This window comes from Podarcis muralis, chromosome 4, assembly GCF_964188315.1.
Source record: "Podarcis muralis chromosome 4, rPodMur119.hap1.1, whole genome shotgun sequence".
NCBI classification, from domain to species: Eukaryota; Metazoa; Chordata; class Lepidosauria; order Squamata; family Lacertidae; genus Podarcis; species Podarcis muralis.
Genome location: NC_135658.1, coordinates 29,492,186 through 29,508,511, shown reverse-complemented (window position 1 = coordinate 29,508,511; position 16,326 = coordinate 29,492,186). Strand labels below are relative to the sequence as shown.

General features: G+C 38.1%; 1 protein-coding gene across 4 annotated transcripts in view; it reads right to left on the bottom strand.

Moving 5' to 3' along the window:
* NBEA (neurobeachin) overlaps positions 1-16,326 on the bottom strand; it is a 361,495-nt gene that overhangs the window by 283,210 nt on the left and 61,959 nt on the right. For all 4 annotated transcript variants that reach the window (XM_028726491.2, XM_077927142.1, XM_028726499.2 and 1 more), the window contains exons 11-22: positions 16,183-16,291; positions 14,816-14,968; positions 13,402-13,570; positions 11,991-12,070; positions 11,804-11,866; positions 11,609-11,706; positions 9,613-9,705; positions 8,960-9,068; positions 8,792-8,873; positions 7,750-7,873; positions 7,216-7,408; positions 5,052-6,068 (exon numbers count right to left, since the gene is read on the bottom strand). In XM_028726491.2, the coding sequence (XP_028582324.2) occupies positions 5,052-6,068; positions 7,216-7,408; positions 7,750-7,873; positions 8,792-8,873; positions 8,960-9,068; positions 9,613-9,705; positions 11,609-11,706; positions 11,804-11,866; positions 11,991-12,070; positions 13,402-13,570; positions 14,816-14,968; positions 16,183-16,291 (2,290 nt within the window). The remainder of the gene's footprint in view (positions 1-5,051; positions 6,069-7,215; positions 7,409-7,749; positions 7,874-8,791; positions 8,874-8,959; positions 9,069-9,612; positions 9,706-11,608; positions 11,707-11,803; positions 11,867-11,990; positions 12,071-13,401; positions 13,571-14,815; positions 14,969-16,182; positions 16,292-16,326) is intronic.

The window sequence follows — 16,326 nt, the reverse complement described above, 5'->3', positions numbered from 1 at the left end:
AGAAAGCTATTCAAAAGCTGATTATGTGCCGTTTGGTTGGTTGGTTGGTTGGTTGGTTGGTTGAAAAGCAGCCAGGAGGATCCTCTAGTAGTGCTAGAGAAAATGTGTTTGACTCTTCCCTGCTATGATCTTTTTCTTGATCTAAATCCAACCCAGTAGCTATTTTAATCCTGTCTGTGTTGGGAAAATATGTATGTGAATTCCACCCAGCCCCACAGCACTGCTTTGGAATCAAAGAATGCTAGAGTTGGAAGGCATCTAGTCCCAGCCCTGCTCAATGCAGGAATCTTGAAGCTAAAGTGCTCCTAGCAGATGTTTGGATGTTTGCACTATCTTCTACATGTCAGCCCTTCAGATATTTGAAAAAACGTATCATGTGTCCTCTTCATTTTCTATTAACTGGGCTTAACATCTTTCAACCACTTCTGTGCAACTTGGTTTCCAATGCCCTCATTATCCTGTTGCCCTCTAGTTTGTCAACGGCTTCCTTAAAATGAGACATCCATAACCTGACAAAGTCATCCAGATATGCAGCCATCAGCAATGTTACTTCTAAAGATATTTGATACTTCTGCAAACTTGGGGGTTTACCCTGAATCTACTGTACCTCCCCTCTTGTGGATGCATGTTGCACTTTTGACTATGTAAACAATGGTACTTACTACTTGAACACCACAAATGTTCAACTGCCTTGTCTACTGTAATGCAAGGTCACCCTTAAGGACAGCCCAGAGGCTGCAGATAGTGCAGAATGTGGCCACTAGGTTGGGAAGTGGGGTAGCCTGATGTGACTATGTGTCACCACTCCTGAAAGTGCTGCACTGGCTATGAGCTGATGTGCCCAACTAAAACGGTTAGTAGTAGCATACAAAGTCTTATATGACTTGGGTAGTACTTAAAAAAGCACTTTCCCTAATAACCACCATCTTGGGCCCTACAATCAGCAGGGGAGACCATGTTGGTGGTGCCATTGCTAGGTAGTTTCCAGCTGGTGTTGACTAGTGACTGTTTTACACGGTTTTTAGATACTGTAAGTATATTTTTATTTTATTGTCTTACCACTTTGGGGACTGCCATGCTGAGCTTTTTTGGGATGAAGGGTGGGTTGGAAATTTAATAAATAAAAGAGAATGGTACACAAAGTATAGCTGCTTGAATGCAGGAATAGAAAGACATACACCTGACATAAGAGAAAACAAAGCCTACGCCCTACGTAGTTTCTTTCCTAATGTAGAATTTTACAACATACTGAATTTTATTCTATTCATGAGCAGTCCCACTTGTCTCTAAGTGTGCATTGATGTAGACAAATGTGAACAGGGAATCACAAATATGGGGTTTTTTAATAGGAGTGGTTGCAAGTTGTAGTATTGTAAAGAAGGTCAAGACAGCCTGCATGTAAAACAAATCTATTGTGTGATCTAGGGTTGTTTCCAGGTCTCAAGGCAATGGCCTAGGTTTCATTCACTGACAAGGAATCGTGCTGCTGTAGAGATAGTTGTCAACATTCTGTTTCTGAAATAACTACCTGAACTGCAAGCAGATAAACACAGGATTGGCAGAACTCTGTAAAGCTCTGACTGCCATTTACTATGAGATGACTTCTATTTATTTTATAACAAACAATACCCTATTAAAACAATTAAAATAGAACACATGAAGCCACATACTTTAAATTGTTTTTGATGGAATAGACCTAATTTGGGAGATGGCCAAAAAGCTGCCACAGCATTTTGCTTGATCATTAACAAACAGGAATCACTTTCATTCCTTGACATATCAGTGTTCTGTAGTCAATAAGCATAGTTCCAACTATGTGGTTTTGAACCACATTCTGTAGGTATTCAAATAGCTATTTTGTTGATGTTGATTGATTCAATATTGCTAATGTAGATTTCTGGATTATATATCAGCCTTCACTGTATAATGTTTTATTCTCAAGGTCATAATTCAGTTTGCTTGGTAAAGAAAGAAAGAAAATGAAGTGTCAAGTATAATTACTAGGCAAATATTCAACGGCCAGCAAAAACTAATTAGCAGAATTACTTTCTAGTGCTAGACTACTGAAAACACTTCTGATCACGACCTCCAAAGTGACTGAATAAGATACTGGATCAGCATAAGGATGTATGAAGTTTTACATGTAAACAGTCTAAATGCAACAAATAAAATAATTAGTTTGCATTTAAGAACATTCATTTATAATTAACCAAAGTCCAGGCCCTCAGTACTGTTTTAAAATGGGATTAACTTCTCATGAAAAGTATTTGCCTTTGTAATGTAAGGACAGTTGTTTCTTCTACAAGAAGAAATGATTTTGATGTGCAAAATAAATGGAAACCATTACTCACAATATTACTCCTAGTATAACTCCTTTTACTTCTCATAAGAATATAAGAGCCTGCCATGATCGGACCAAATGCCTCTCTAGTCCAGTATCCTATGACCAAACAGATGCCAGTGGGAAGCCTGTACGCAGAACCTGAGTGCAATGGCATTCTCCTCAAATTGCAGCTGCCAGCAACTGATATACAGAGGCATGCTCTCTCGGGCAGTGGAGGTAGAATACAGCCATTGTGGCTAGTAGTAATATCCTCCATGAATTTGTTTAATCCTCTTTTAAAGTCATCTAAGTTGGCAGCCATCACTACATCCTGTTGGAGTGAACTCCGTAGCTTAACTATGTGCTGCGTGAAGAAGCAATTTCATTTGACTGCCCTGAATCTTCCAACTTTGAGCTTCACTGGATGGCCCCAGCTTCTCTTATTATGAGAGATTGGGGGGGGGGATCCTTATTCACTTTCTCCACACCATGCAAATCTCCATACAAATCTCTCCAAGCCATACACACCTCTGTAATAAAATTGTAATAAGATCTACTGACTAATCTTTGCAATATACATGTAATTCAGGGACAGAGAATCTGTGGCCCGACCGATGTTGCTAGCCTACAACTCCCACCATCTCTGACCATTAGCCATGTTGGGGATGCTGGGAGTTGAAGTCCAAAAATGTCTGGAGGGCTAAAATCTCCCCACATTTGCTGGGAGAAAGACTATCAAGGAAAAATGAAAGAAGGCAATTATAAAAGAGTAGCCTTTCATCCTCTATAACACAGCTGGCAGGGACAAGGTTTCTACACACCTTTGCACTGAAAAGAAACACAGGCTTAAACTGTGAAAGGTATTTTTCTTTGAATGAAAATCTGCTCTCAGTTGGATTTGAACAAAACTTTGCATGATGGACACATACGCCTTTGCTGAGGTTGCCTTGAGGAGGCATGTGCTCCAGAATGTGTTTAGAACATTTTATTCCCAACCAGCACTCACACTCAACACAAGAATGATAAAAAAAATACCAGCAACAGATAGCACCAACAGGACTTCTCTGGATGCTGAAGGCAACTTGGAAACTGAGCCACTTAGACTAGGCAGTCAAAGAGAGAAGTGAGGCCTGAGACCACCTTTTTACTCAAAGAAATATACTTTTTACAGGTAAGCCCAACAGCTGTGAATATGCTCTCAGGTGGGACATACAAATGCTGGGTCCAGAAAGGGTATATAATGGCTATCTACAACCCTGGAAGCATATTCTGGAGCACCTGCCTCCAAAAGGCTGCATTAGCAGAGGCGTATGCATCCATTCTGTAAAGTTTTATTCAAGCCCATCTCAAAGCATCTCAACTCACAAATAAGGAGAAAGAATTGCAATGAAGAGACTCTTATTTAGTCTCCATGTGTGAGGTTCTCACTTGTCAGACTAAAGGAAAAAAACCCTGGGAGTCATGGGTAGAAGCACTGCATGTGGAGTGCTTGAACTATTTTCAGTTTGAAAGGAGTGGTGTCGCTCTTCCTAACAGCATCCCATTGCAATCGATGGTGCAATGTATTTGTGCCCAGGTGGCATATCTTGAATTTCTGACTGGCTATCGTCAAAATTGCTGTCATTTAGAGAATCATTAGGCAGGGTGAGAAGAATCAGCATACCATTCTCTAGTCTGCAAAAAGGCATTGTAGTGCCTAAGAGACCCAGCTACTACAATGTTTTGTTTTTAATAGGTGGACCCAATGTGACTTTCTATCATGAAATCACCAAGAGGTCTTCAGCAAACTAGTTTCCCTCAGCCCCACATCTGCAGTATATTGATCATTATACTGACCTAGCCCGCCTTACATGCCAGAACAACATCTTCTGTAATTGTGCATAGTGTCTTTTTTATGACTTGGTAACTATCCTAAACCCCAATGTTCCTCCTTCCTTTCAGTCTAATTCCCAAAGGGATTCAGAATGAATTTCTGTGATTATCTGCACAGTGCTCACTTTATGGTTTATTCCTGGCTACTGTTTACTGTTATTCTGATCTAGACTTTGATCCTTCACAGTTAGAAAATTTGCTATTCTCTGTGGAAGCATGCTCGGTATATTTCTTACTGAAACAGTACTGAGTAATGTCTAGATAAAAATGTTTCTCCAATGCTACATGGCGACAGCTTTATTTATTATTTTAAATAAATGCCAAAGAGTGAGAGTGAAACAAAGTCAATAAAGTATTCTTCAGTTGTAAAATTCTGGGAATATAACGTTTAAGAGAAAGCACACTCTAGTTGATTGCTTGGGAGTCATGGCAGAGTGTTACAGTAGTTTCTACTACTGTACTACATTGCTATTTGCAATGCCAGTTCCAGAAGGTTTGCTCCTCTCCATGGCATTTGCACTATGGAGGTCTGCATGTTTCCATCTCATTTCATTCTAGTAGCCTCTGTCCTTGACTCGTTTATTTCCTAGAATTGTAGAGTTAGAAAGAACCATGAGGGTCATTTAGTCCAACCCCCTGCAAGGCAGGAAACTTTCGCCCAATGTAGGGCTAAAATCCAAGACACGGAGATGAACAGTCTCATGCTCTACACCGATTCGTATCTACATGAAACTGCTGAGTGAGGTTATCTAGGCATTTACTTCTCTTTTATAATTGATATACCTAAAATATAGAGACACACTTGATTAATAAATTTAATAATATAGTAACATTGTCATTGTACCAAAAAACTTACTTGGGTTGTAGTGGTGGTTTGGATTTTTCTTATTTCCTTCCCCACTTCTTTCCCATCATCAGATCTTTCCGTATCTGATATAATACTCCCTGCATCTACATTTGGTACAGTTTTACCACTAGAAGACTCAGTCTCAAGAGTTGTAGCAACCATTTCTGCATATTCTAATCCTTTGGATGATGAAGCCAGGTCTCTCTCAGAAATTGTGCCCATTGCATCCACAGAGGTATGAATCTTGAATTCTTTATCTTCTATTATGCTCGAGCTACATGCTATGTCAGCACTACCAGTCATGTGAGCGAGGAGTCCAAGGTCATCATTCACACCAAGGTGCATCTGAGTCTCTTGCATATTTGCAATAGTAATGTGATTGCTGGACAGTTCAGGGAGCAATTTCTCCTCTTGGCTGGGTATTTTATCAAAAAGAAATGAGGTATTGTTAGAAGGTTCATCTTTCTCATCAGCTAGTGTTATCAAGGGACCATTGTCCTTCTCTTCACTTTTCTTAATTATGCCTACACTTCCGTGAACATTGTTCTGAAGTTTTTCAACTGCAGCACTATATACATTGTCCAATAAGGATTCTACTTCCACAAGGGCACCATTCTCTCTGGTTACCAAAGTCTCTGGTGATAAATCCATATCGTCCAGCTTTACTTCTGTGGCTTCTACCTTTTCTGCTTTTATATCAACTAATAGATCGTGAACTTCTACATGCACACCACCCCCTGGTCTATCTGCGCTTCCAAGCACATCATCAGATACTTTCGTTGCAATAAGTAAATCCCTAGTATCTGTACCAACAGGGTAGTCCGTTTCACTTTCTGGGCTTTGGCTTTGTGAAAGATCTTCAATTTCACGAATTTCTATTCCACCTTTTGCTCCTGTTGTCTGAGCTGAAAGGCCTGAGATAGTGCTAACATTCCCCTTTTTCCCCTTCTTTATATTCTCCTCTTCTTGTCTTTGATATTCCTCGTACATTTTTGCTAGGTACTCTTTGTGAGCTTCATAGGTGACCTTAATACAAACAAATTACAATTTTAGGAGAAAAGTCAATACTTATACGTTTAATTAACATTAAAAATGGTGGAACACTATCTAAGCCACTGTGTTCCTTGAGTGAAACAGAACAAAGTATGGGCCCTTAGCAGGTTATTAACAAAGGGGGGAAATGGAACTATTAGTGGCAAATGTCACCAAGAAATCAGAAAAACAGATAAAGTAAAATATTTAAATGTAAGTGGAGGGAAAAAATGATAAGATACTTAGCATTTAAATAAAATTGACATATAATATGAAGAATCTTTATGAAAACAATTATAAAACTTATGTAAGTAATGTAGTTCTACTTATATCTCAGTGGGAAAAACTTTTCCTATCTGCAAAAGCAATGGCCTGTATCCAACATTATGCTCTGAGCTCTACTTGCACAATGGGACTTCCCCTTCCTATCACCTTCCCCTGAACTCCCCAAATCTCCTCCTGGGGGTCCCTCAACCATCTGGATAGATTTTGAGGGTGCATGGGAACTACAGGGGAAGGAAGAGGGAGGGGGAGTTATACTGAACAACTGATCCACAAGCCTGATCCACGAGTAGAATGACAGCATTGGATGCAGCCATGATGCACTGATTGTACCAACTATCAATGAAAAGATTGATAAAATCTAGGAATCTACATTAATTGTGAAATTGGTTCACTACATAAGAACTAAGGAAGGGAGACAACAGCAAGGTATCTTAAAAAAAATTTTTTTTTGAATATTTTATTGAATAATGCTGAGAAAATTCCAATTTCCACAATTTAGAGGATTTTTGTATTATACTCAATTATCAGTATTTCTCCTTTATTTAACTAGTAATATAATAATATTATAGAACAACATTTCTGTGAGTGTTCATATACGCTGTGTTAAGATGTTGAATTTTGAGTTAAGATACCAAATTATGGCAAGCAGATCTATGTGATATGTTAAAGACTATAATTGTATATTGCTATGTTTAATTGCACAGATGCAGCTGATGGAAGAGCTATAGTGAAAATAATCCAAGGCAGTGGTAACTGGTCATATTTCATACTATCCACAAGATGGCACTAAATTCTATCTATGGCATGTTGGCTACTAAGACAGCAGCTAAACTGAACTTCCAAAACTGATTCTTACCTTGGAATGGGCTATGGAAAGAGTATCAACCCAGACCCTCCATCCTCCCCACTCATACTTTATTGCATGGTACAAAAGAATGCGGAAGATGTTGTACACCATCTCAGTAATTTTCTGTTCTTCAGAGTTCTTTGGGTTGATATATCCCAGAGAAAACATCCAGTCCTGCCATACTGAACACTGAAGTAAACATCTAAAATAAAATAGTTACAATATGATCAAATGGCATTTGAGCTTTTCCATTTGCTACAGACGTAAGAAAAGCCTGAATATTTCATTCGAAATATTCATTCAAAGCATTCCAATCTAAAATATTACAATTTGTATTTCTTTTAATTAAGTTTTGTTAAACTCTCAGCATCACATTACACATCCATGAAAAATATGCTGAGATTTGTAATTATTCTTTCTGGATTTTTTCAGAAGGTTACATAAAGCTGAACTTACACAACTATAGCTGCACACCCCTCCACCCAGATGAAAATAACCTTGATGAGCTTCACAAACAAAAGGGAATAAAGATTACTGGCATACCTCCTATTTTCACGGCTGTTACTGAAAAGTTTTATCATATCTGATAAAAACAAACGGCGAACTTCCATTAGTTCTGCACTTGGAGTTGAATTCTTTAATAAAGTTGCCACAACCTTGAGAATCACTTTAAAAGACAAAATGCATGAATTATATTTTTGAATAATTAAGAAACAAAGTCACTGAATTAGACCCAATTGTTTTAGCTTCTATAAAACTGTGCAAATATGGTTGTTTCCTAAAATATAAAGGTAAATGGACCCCTGACCGTTAGGTCCAGTCGTGGACGATTCTGGGGTTGCGGCGCTCATCTCGCTTTATTGGCCGAGGGAGCCGGTGTACAGCTTCCAGGTCATGTGGCCAGCATGACTAAGCTGCTTCTGGCAAACCAGAGCAGCACACAGAAACGCTGTTTACCTTCCCGCCGGAGCGGTACCTATTTATCTACTTGCACTTTGACATGCCTTGGAACTGCTAGGTTGGCAGGAGCAGGGACCAAGCAACGGGAGCTCACCCCGTCACGGGGATTCGAACCGCCAACCTTCTGATCAGCAAGCCCCTAGACTCTGTGGTTTAGACCACAGCTCCACCCGCATCCTAAGAGCCCAATATATTATGAACACCATGCCCTTTTCAAAAGGAGGGGATGGAAAGGATGGATCACATCAGGAAACTTCTTTCCCCAAGCTTATCACAGTTTCCTTTCCTATCAACTTTCGGCTTGTGATGGTGGAGGACAAGAAATTGGAAGACAGGAGGAGTTCAAAAAATAGTAACATGAGAATTAAAGGAGTAAGGAAAGAGTAGAACACAACAGAGGAGTAATCCTTACATTATTCATACACTCTGGAATCTATCTAGCTTTCCATCAGGACAGAGGAAACTCTGAAACAGCATTCCTCAAGTAGTTTGATAACAACCTGTAGGCTGTCAATTGCCTATAATCAAGCATTCATCCAAAGGACTTAATGAAAATGTTCCTATGTTAAGATATGATTGACTTTAAAAAAAATACAACAATGTCTCAATATCAAAATATTCTTACTTGGATTCTGAATTTTCACTGTAGAATCCGGCTCCGGGTGTGGTTTATGAACGACTTGTGTACATACTTGTTCTGTCAAAATCTACAATACAAGATTGTTACATTTCCTTCTCTGACCAGCAGTTTTACACCAAATCATTTACAAATGAATTTGATAGTAATGTGTACCTCATAAAGTGTGTTGTAAGTTGTAATGGTCACAGTATTTGTATGCAACATCAATCTCTCTCCAAGAAGTGTGAACAGACTGTGAGTATGCATGATTTCAACTTTTCGCCTAGAGAAAAACATAAATATGGAATTTACCAAGAGAAAAATTGGTTGTTGATCTGTTTAATAGAGATAACAAATTATTGTATTTAAATTTAAAAAATTGTTGAAAAAAAGATTTGTGCCCATCAAAATTTGTTCAAAAACGAACAAGAGGTTTTAATTTAAGATTGGTTTAAAGAAATTTCCATTGCATCTATTGTAATATAAAATATACTTTTGTTCCAAAACTAAAACAAATTCAGCAAGTCTCAATTTGACAAACTAGTAAATTCACTGGATTAAAAATTCTCAAATTTTACGACCTTACATAGCTTTTGACAGGATAAAATAGATTGCTATCAAAGTATGCCACAACTTCTACACTCTGGAAGGGTGAGGAAGATGAATAAAATACATAAATTAAATAAAAAGAGCTAAAGAAAAAATAAATGACAAAACTATACTTTTTAAGGGTAAAAAAAGTCAGTTTTGAATGGAAAATTTTGTATCTCAGACCCTTTTGTTTAGTTGTCTGAAGAACATATTAGTAATTGAATCAGTGCACTTACTTATGACCCAGGTGTTTGAGAAAATATCCTAGCACCTTCAGTGCCTGCACCCAGATGCTCTCGCTTTTTGAGGCCAATAATTTATAAATCACTCTGCAGGATAAAATCAGACAAAAGTAGTCACTCAGAAAAACAATTCCTTTTTGGGGGAGGTACAAGTAAATCAAGACTACGAAGGCAATCTAAGCCCCTGGCCAGCACTGGTAGGGCTTAATGGTTCAGAGTGAAGTCACCAAACCTTGCTGCTTGTGTTGACCTTGGTGGCTAGAGCAAAAAGAAAATATTTATTTGCCACCCAAGATCCCAAGCTGGTACAGCAAAGAGGTATGAACCAGACTCATTGCTTGCACAGCCCTACCTTACCCCCTCGATAGCCCAACTGACAAATTTTCCACTGGCTATTGCCAACAGGGATACTGTAGGCAACAGCTTTCATCCAGCTGCAGTGTGAATGGGTGCATTGGGGCATCCCTCAATTATGGAGTTTCCTGCTGGTACTGGGTCAGCACTGGCAAGCAGGACACCTCAGCCTCATCCAAATCAATCACAGTGGTTCAGTTTACTATGAAAACCTTTGGCATGTCGTACATTTTTACAGAAGCATCTTTTTTTGCACACGTTTCTACAATAAAGGTATGTCATGCAAACTTCTTTCACTTGGACTATGCAGGATATTATGTATCATTTGGTGTTTGTTAAGTTTGTGATGATTTTAGCATATTCACTTTGACAAAGCTCTGTGGAATATTCAGAGACGATTCTCTGATTGTACGTAGTTGGTTTATCTTTGTTTTAAATAAAATTTTGCAGGAAAACAAAATATGTCACCCACACTTGTAGGTGTGTTTGTTACATTTTTTTTACTGCAGGGATATCACTGACTACTGTAATCTCTACCTGTAAAAACTGAATGAACCACCTGTACAGCATATCAGACATAAACTTTTAAATAGAAAATATATTATCGTATTTTTCGCTCTATAACACGCACCTGACCATAACACGCACATCGTTTTTAGAGGAGGAAAACAAGGAAAAAAATTCTGAATGAAACAGTGGATGTATCATTTTTGTGCTTCATGCTGTGGCCACAGACATGTGATCTGATGGTGAATTTGGGGTAGCTCAATGCAAAGATCCTGAGGATCCATGTGGATCCATGCTTTTTAACCACGTTTTTGCACCATTGCAGCCCCAGGCAACAGTGGGTGTGTGATTTTTGGGGGGCAGGCTGCTATGTGATCTGATGGTGAATTTGGGGTGGCCCAATCCAAAGATCCTGAGGATCCATGTGGATCCATGCTTTTTAACTACATTTTAAGTGGGGAGGGAAGGAAAAACACAGAAGGGAAAAGGAGCACGCGAGCGGTGTGCAGAGAAGCAGCTGGCTAAGAATGCAGGAGAGGGATTTAACTGGAGGGAGGAAAGAAAGGCAAATGTTTCCCCAAACCGAAGCCAGCTCTCTCTCTCCTGCATGTTTTCTGGCTGCCTGCGAGGAGCACGCAGAGGAATTAGAAGGAAAGACCTCTGCTTTCCCCTCTGCTTGCCTGGAGGGGAAGGGATTTGCCTGCTCTTTGTTCCGTTTGAGCAAACACAGCAATGAAACACAAGCGAGTGGGCAGTAAGACCCTGAGGCAGAATGCAGGAAAGCAGCAACTTCCTCTTTTCAGGTTTCCCTCTCCGACGCAACGCACGATTTGATTGTTGCTGATTTTTGTTCCTGCGCTCCCCTAATCGGCTCCAGGGACCCCCCACATTCGCTCAATAACACGCACAGACATTTCCCCTTCCTTTTTAGGAGAAAAAATCTGCGTGTAATAGAGAGAAAAATACGGTATATTGTTTTATTTTGAATTATTATACATTGGTAAATTCTGAATTATATGTCATGCATACTAATTAATTGCTATGATGCATTAAATCTATTTGAAGACATAGAATATTGCAAATTTCATTTCTAAGGAAAATGATAGAATATTATTGTTGTTAATTTTACCGTATCCCATTTCGTTGATCAAAGGCAGGTATCATGGATGCTGGATGTTCAGACATTAATGCCACTAGCAGCTGAAGTACATCATGTATGTTTTCATCCTAAATAACACATAAGATATTAGAGAAATACTATTTCTTTGAAGTTAACACAAAATACAAGTTAAGAGATCTGTATTTTTAACTATTACAAGCTTACCTCGTGCATCGTTAGCAAATAATTTAATATACTTTGTAGTTCATCTTCTTTGACACCTCGATCCTACAGAAATGATTTAATTGATCTTTGTTACAATTTGACCAATTTGAGATTTCATCATCAATGAAGTTTTAACACCAGATGTTTATTGTCATTTGCTATGCCCAATAATATTTTAAAATGTTACCTTCAAAATCAGCTGTTTCAAAAATAAAAGCATGAATGCACGCAGTGATATGATTTCCTTCTGTGATGGCCGAGGACCTTCTGAAAAACATGAAAGAGCAGCTCAAATGTAACATACACAACAATTTTAAGTGACTTCAGCATTTTTTATGTACTGCCATTGATTTGCACTTTTTAAAACTTCATGCAATAGGACACATCGCAGCCCTAAAGGGATTACAATCTACAATTTGACCTAGACAACAGAGAGATGAGAGTGATGTGAGTGTGGGTAAACTGGAAAATCCACTTCAGAAATGAATACACTTAGTTTCTCTCTCTGTTGCTCTAAATGGCAGGATTGAAGCCAATGGCTGGAAATTGTAGGACATCAAATTTTAGCTAAACATTAGAAGAAATGCCCTAGTCTAGTGGCAAGAACTGCTCAAAAGTGGAAACAGATCACTTTGAGACCTGGTTGTCCCTCCTTTGCTGGAAAGGTTGGCATTTACTCTGCCCGGAATGCTGTGGTTACAAGATTCCCAAACTGACTGAGGGCTTGGAGGTTCCTTCAAACTATGATTCTATAATGCATCAGGATATAAAAACAAATAAATAATAGGGGTGTCCCCGCCAAGGCTCTGAAGCTAAGGATAAGAAGACAAAACCCAAGTATATAAGTAAGGATTTAAGGAAAGTCACCACATAATCAAAACTATGGGATGGTGTGGAAATATCTCTGAGGGATACAACTGGAGATAATAAAAACTTTCCCCCAATGGAAATAATGGAAGAGTAATTAGAGAACCAACCAAGGACAGCAGAACAGAGACCTATGGTCATAGGGGGAGACAAGCAAGAGAGAATAATCAGCTATACTGAAGGGGGCAACAGTTTAAGAAAGATAAGAACTGAGTAGAGACCACAGGAGAACTATTTAGGAATCTTCAACAAATTTAACATTGTACTGTGCATGAAATTAACATTTCAAAAGAATACTACAGCGTATCTAAAATGTGTGGTGTTAACATTCCTTAAACAAGGGGGATTCCTTTAAATGTTTTAACTTGCTAGCAACCAATTCACCATAATACTGTACTGGTATTTAAAATCTGCATCTTAAATCTGTTCCTGCTGTTTTAGTTTCTTCTCATAATTTAATGCACTCTAAATTAGCTTTAGAAACCATATGTCACAAAACAATACTTCACATATTACAAATGTCCAAACCTCCCTTTATTCAAATTGTACTTGTACTGCTAATTAAAAGCTTCCTACGCAATCAATCAAAAAGAGAACATCAGTTTAAAATAGGCTTCTTACTACGAAGTTACAGAGTTCAACTCATAAGAAAACTATTTTTAGCAGTGTAAATGAACATATTGACACAATTATTTACAGACCCCTACCGTTTCTATGTTTATTATGCTTACCCAAACCTTTAGGAGTAATGCCACTGCTATCCGCAGGATTAACCACCCAGTAGTAGTATTTCAGTGTGTGCATTAACTGTAATACTGTTCCTACTCTACGTATCGTAGTGTAGATTGTAGCAGTGCCAATGAATTCAGCAGACAAGTATGTATATAGCGAAAGCTGAACCTGAAGAATATTATAAAAAGAACACATGGAATAAATAAATTTAATTTCTAATTTTAATTACACTGTAAATAAATCATGTATCAACTCATTTCATTTTTCTATTTCATAAGTCATTAGGGAAATTCAGAAGTGTGATATATAAAATAATTGATTATGAAAGTTACCTTTTGTAGCTCAACCTAAAGTAATCATTACACAAGCATAGTAGCAATTCACAAGATAAAACAAATACAGAATGGGAAGGGAAAGAGGTTGGTTGTTTATATATATATTATATATATTTCTTCTTCCTAGCAAGTATCACAGATCTTGCTTTCATTAAAAAAACCTAAATCACTAATAAATTCAGCCAAAATTCTGCTAACTTAGGTATAGTCATGCTGACAATTTAAAAAAACCTCAGAGCCCTCATCTGTATTTATTTAGTTTACATGCTACTTCTCACATTTTCAAACTTAAGACATCTGGCTCGAACAGCAGCTCTTTCCTTCCTTATTTTGAGAATTTCTAAGTGAGAAATGTGAAAGCACACTGCACTGCATCAGAGGTGTACTTTGGCTTGTTGTCCAATGAGAGAGCTGTACTGAGTGGAAAGGCTTGATGGGGGACGTTTTGCAAGCCTGGCTGAGCATGCTTATAATCCTCCAAGCAAATGAGAGTCCTGTGTCAGGGTTCCTAATTGTGAAGAGGAATTTAAGTGTTCTCAGCCAAACGCATGAAGAATCTTGCTTCAGATGTTACCTTCAATGTGGAAAAGATTAGTGGTGGAGTTGATACACATGGGGATATGAGGGGTAGGGTTGTCATGTGCAGCCCTGCCCCTTTCTAAACAAGCTCAGACAATAAAAGGATTTTAGTCTTCAGAGTATCTTGGGCAATGAATTTATAGATTTTCACTTTTCTAGACTATTCAGAAGTAGTCTTGAAATTTTGAAATTTCTATATGAGAAAAAGACAAGTCCAAGTTACTAATATGCTACTGATTTTATACTACATATAATAGAATAATCGCTCTCATATAGGGAGTTTATAGAGAGAATTTATAGTTAATAAATTTACATTTCACATTTCGATAAAATTATCAGGGTGGATTACACTTTGAAAAACATAAGTTTTGTTGCTGTTTTTTTGCTACTTAGATTGAGCCACAGTGGAAGCCCATTTGATTATTTTAACATTGGTGATGCTTATACTGATGAATCAACAGTGTAAATAAGGACTTTATACAACACACTATTCACTGACCTTTGCAGGAGTATGTATCCAAATAGCAGGGTTGAAAAGGATATGATCACATAATTGCTTTAATAAAGGTGCTCCATGTGAGAGGCCATCCAAATATTTTGCAAAAGATAAAAACTGTTCCAGTACAGCTCTTGTTATATGAACTCTGGATGACTGAAGAAATTACAATAATTAAATAATGTAATTAATATAATTCATAGCTGTCAATGTTGCCCTTTTTTTAAGGGAAATTCCCTTATTCCGAATAGTATTCCTCGCAAGAAAAGGGAAAAGTTGACAGCTATGATATAATTCAGGTTTTCAGTTCATATTCACTTCTGTGTCTGTGCTGAAGGATATTGAGGGCTTCATGTTACCTACACTGAAACACATCAGCTAGACAAATATATGCACACTACTGAAATTAAAACCAGTAAGTCATCATTCAACAATATTTAAGCACAAAACATATAAAAATAAAACCAACCAAATACCAACTAAACCACTCAGAATGCTGGCACCAAGTAGCCCCAAAAGTATTTCTCTGAATATGAAGGCCTCTAGACCAGCAATTCATAAGAAATGGATGAAATAGCAATCCCTGGCACCTGAGGACAGATGAGAGGCCATTGGAAGATGCCTTCCTTCTCCACTCGTAAACCTCCCTCTCAAAGGTGGAGAAGGAGGTCTGCAACTAAGGGTTTCCTCAATGCAGCAATATAAAATTTCACCACTATCACTGCTCCACTGTCACTGCCTCAGAGGCAGCTGATGTAAAACAGATATGTAGGGATGGATCAGGGGAGGTCTTGTATCTGCAGTTCCCTTGCTCCCCTGAAACATCCTCAGAAGAGGCAAAAATGTATGCCAGCCCTAGAGCTGCCCTTATTTTGAGACCAATGGGACAGAATTTTTTTTAAAAAGCAAGTACCTAGCAACAACAGGGGGAAAAAGTCTGGTGGCACTTGGCACAACCAGCACATCATTTCAGGTTTACTAAAGAGAATAAAATAAAGAGAGTCTTCCCTAAAAGCAGATTTTAAAAAATGAGCGTTATCTGAGTTCGTGCAACTGAGGATGTGTTTACACTGGGATTTTAAACAAAACCATGTTAGTTGCTCACAGATGAACTTGAGGGGGTTTTTTTAGCAGCAATATTCTCCCAAGACACAAAATGCCATCAGCATAAAGAGACCTAAAAACAAGACGCCAACTTGGCGTTCAAGTCTTCAGTAAGCTGATGGCCAAGTGACTAAATGCGCTCAATATTTACCAGCCCAATATGAAATCATTTGCATACAACAATTATGGTGGACTTTGTGGCACATTTATTTAATTTCAATCTGTTCTGGGTAAAATATTGTTAAAATAATATTAATACAACTTACCTTTTCAAGGAGATAGCCAATAACTAGGAATCCTTTTCCGCCCAGCATTTGTTCTTGCATGGCAACTGAACTCTTAAGAAGTTCCACCAAGAAAGCCAAGAGGGTAGCACTGCATATAAAGTACAGGCACAAATTAGACTGAAA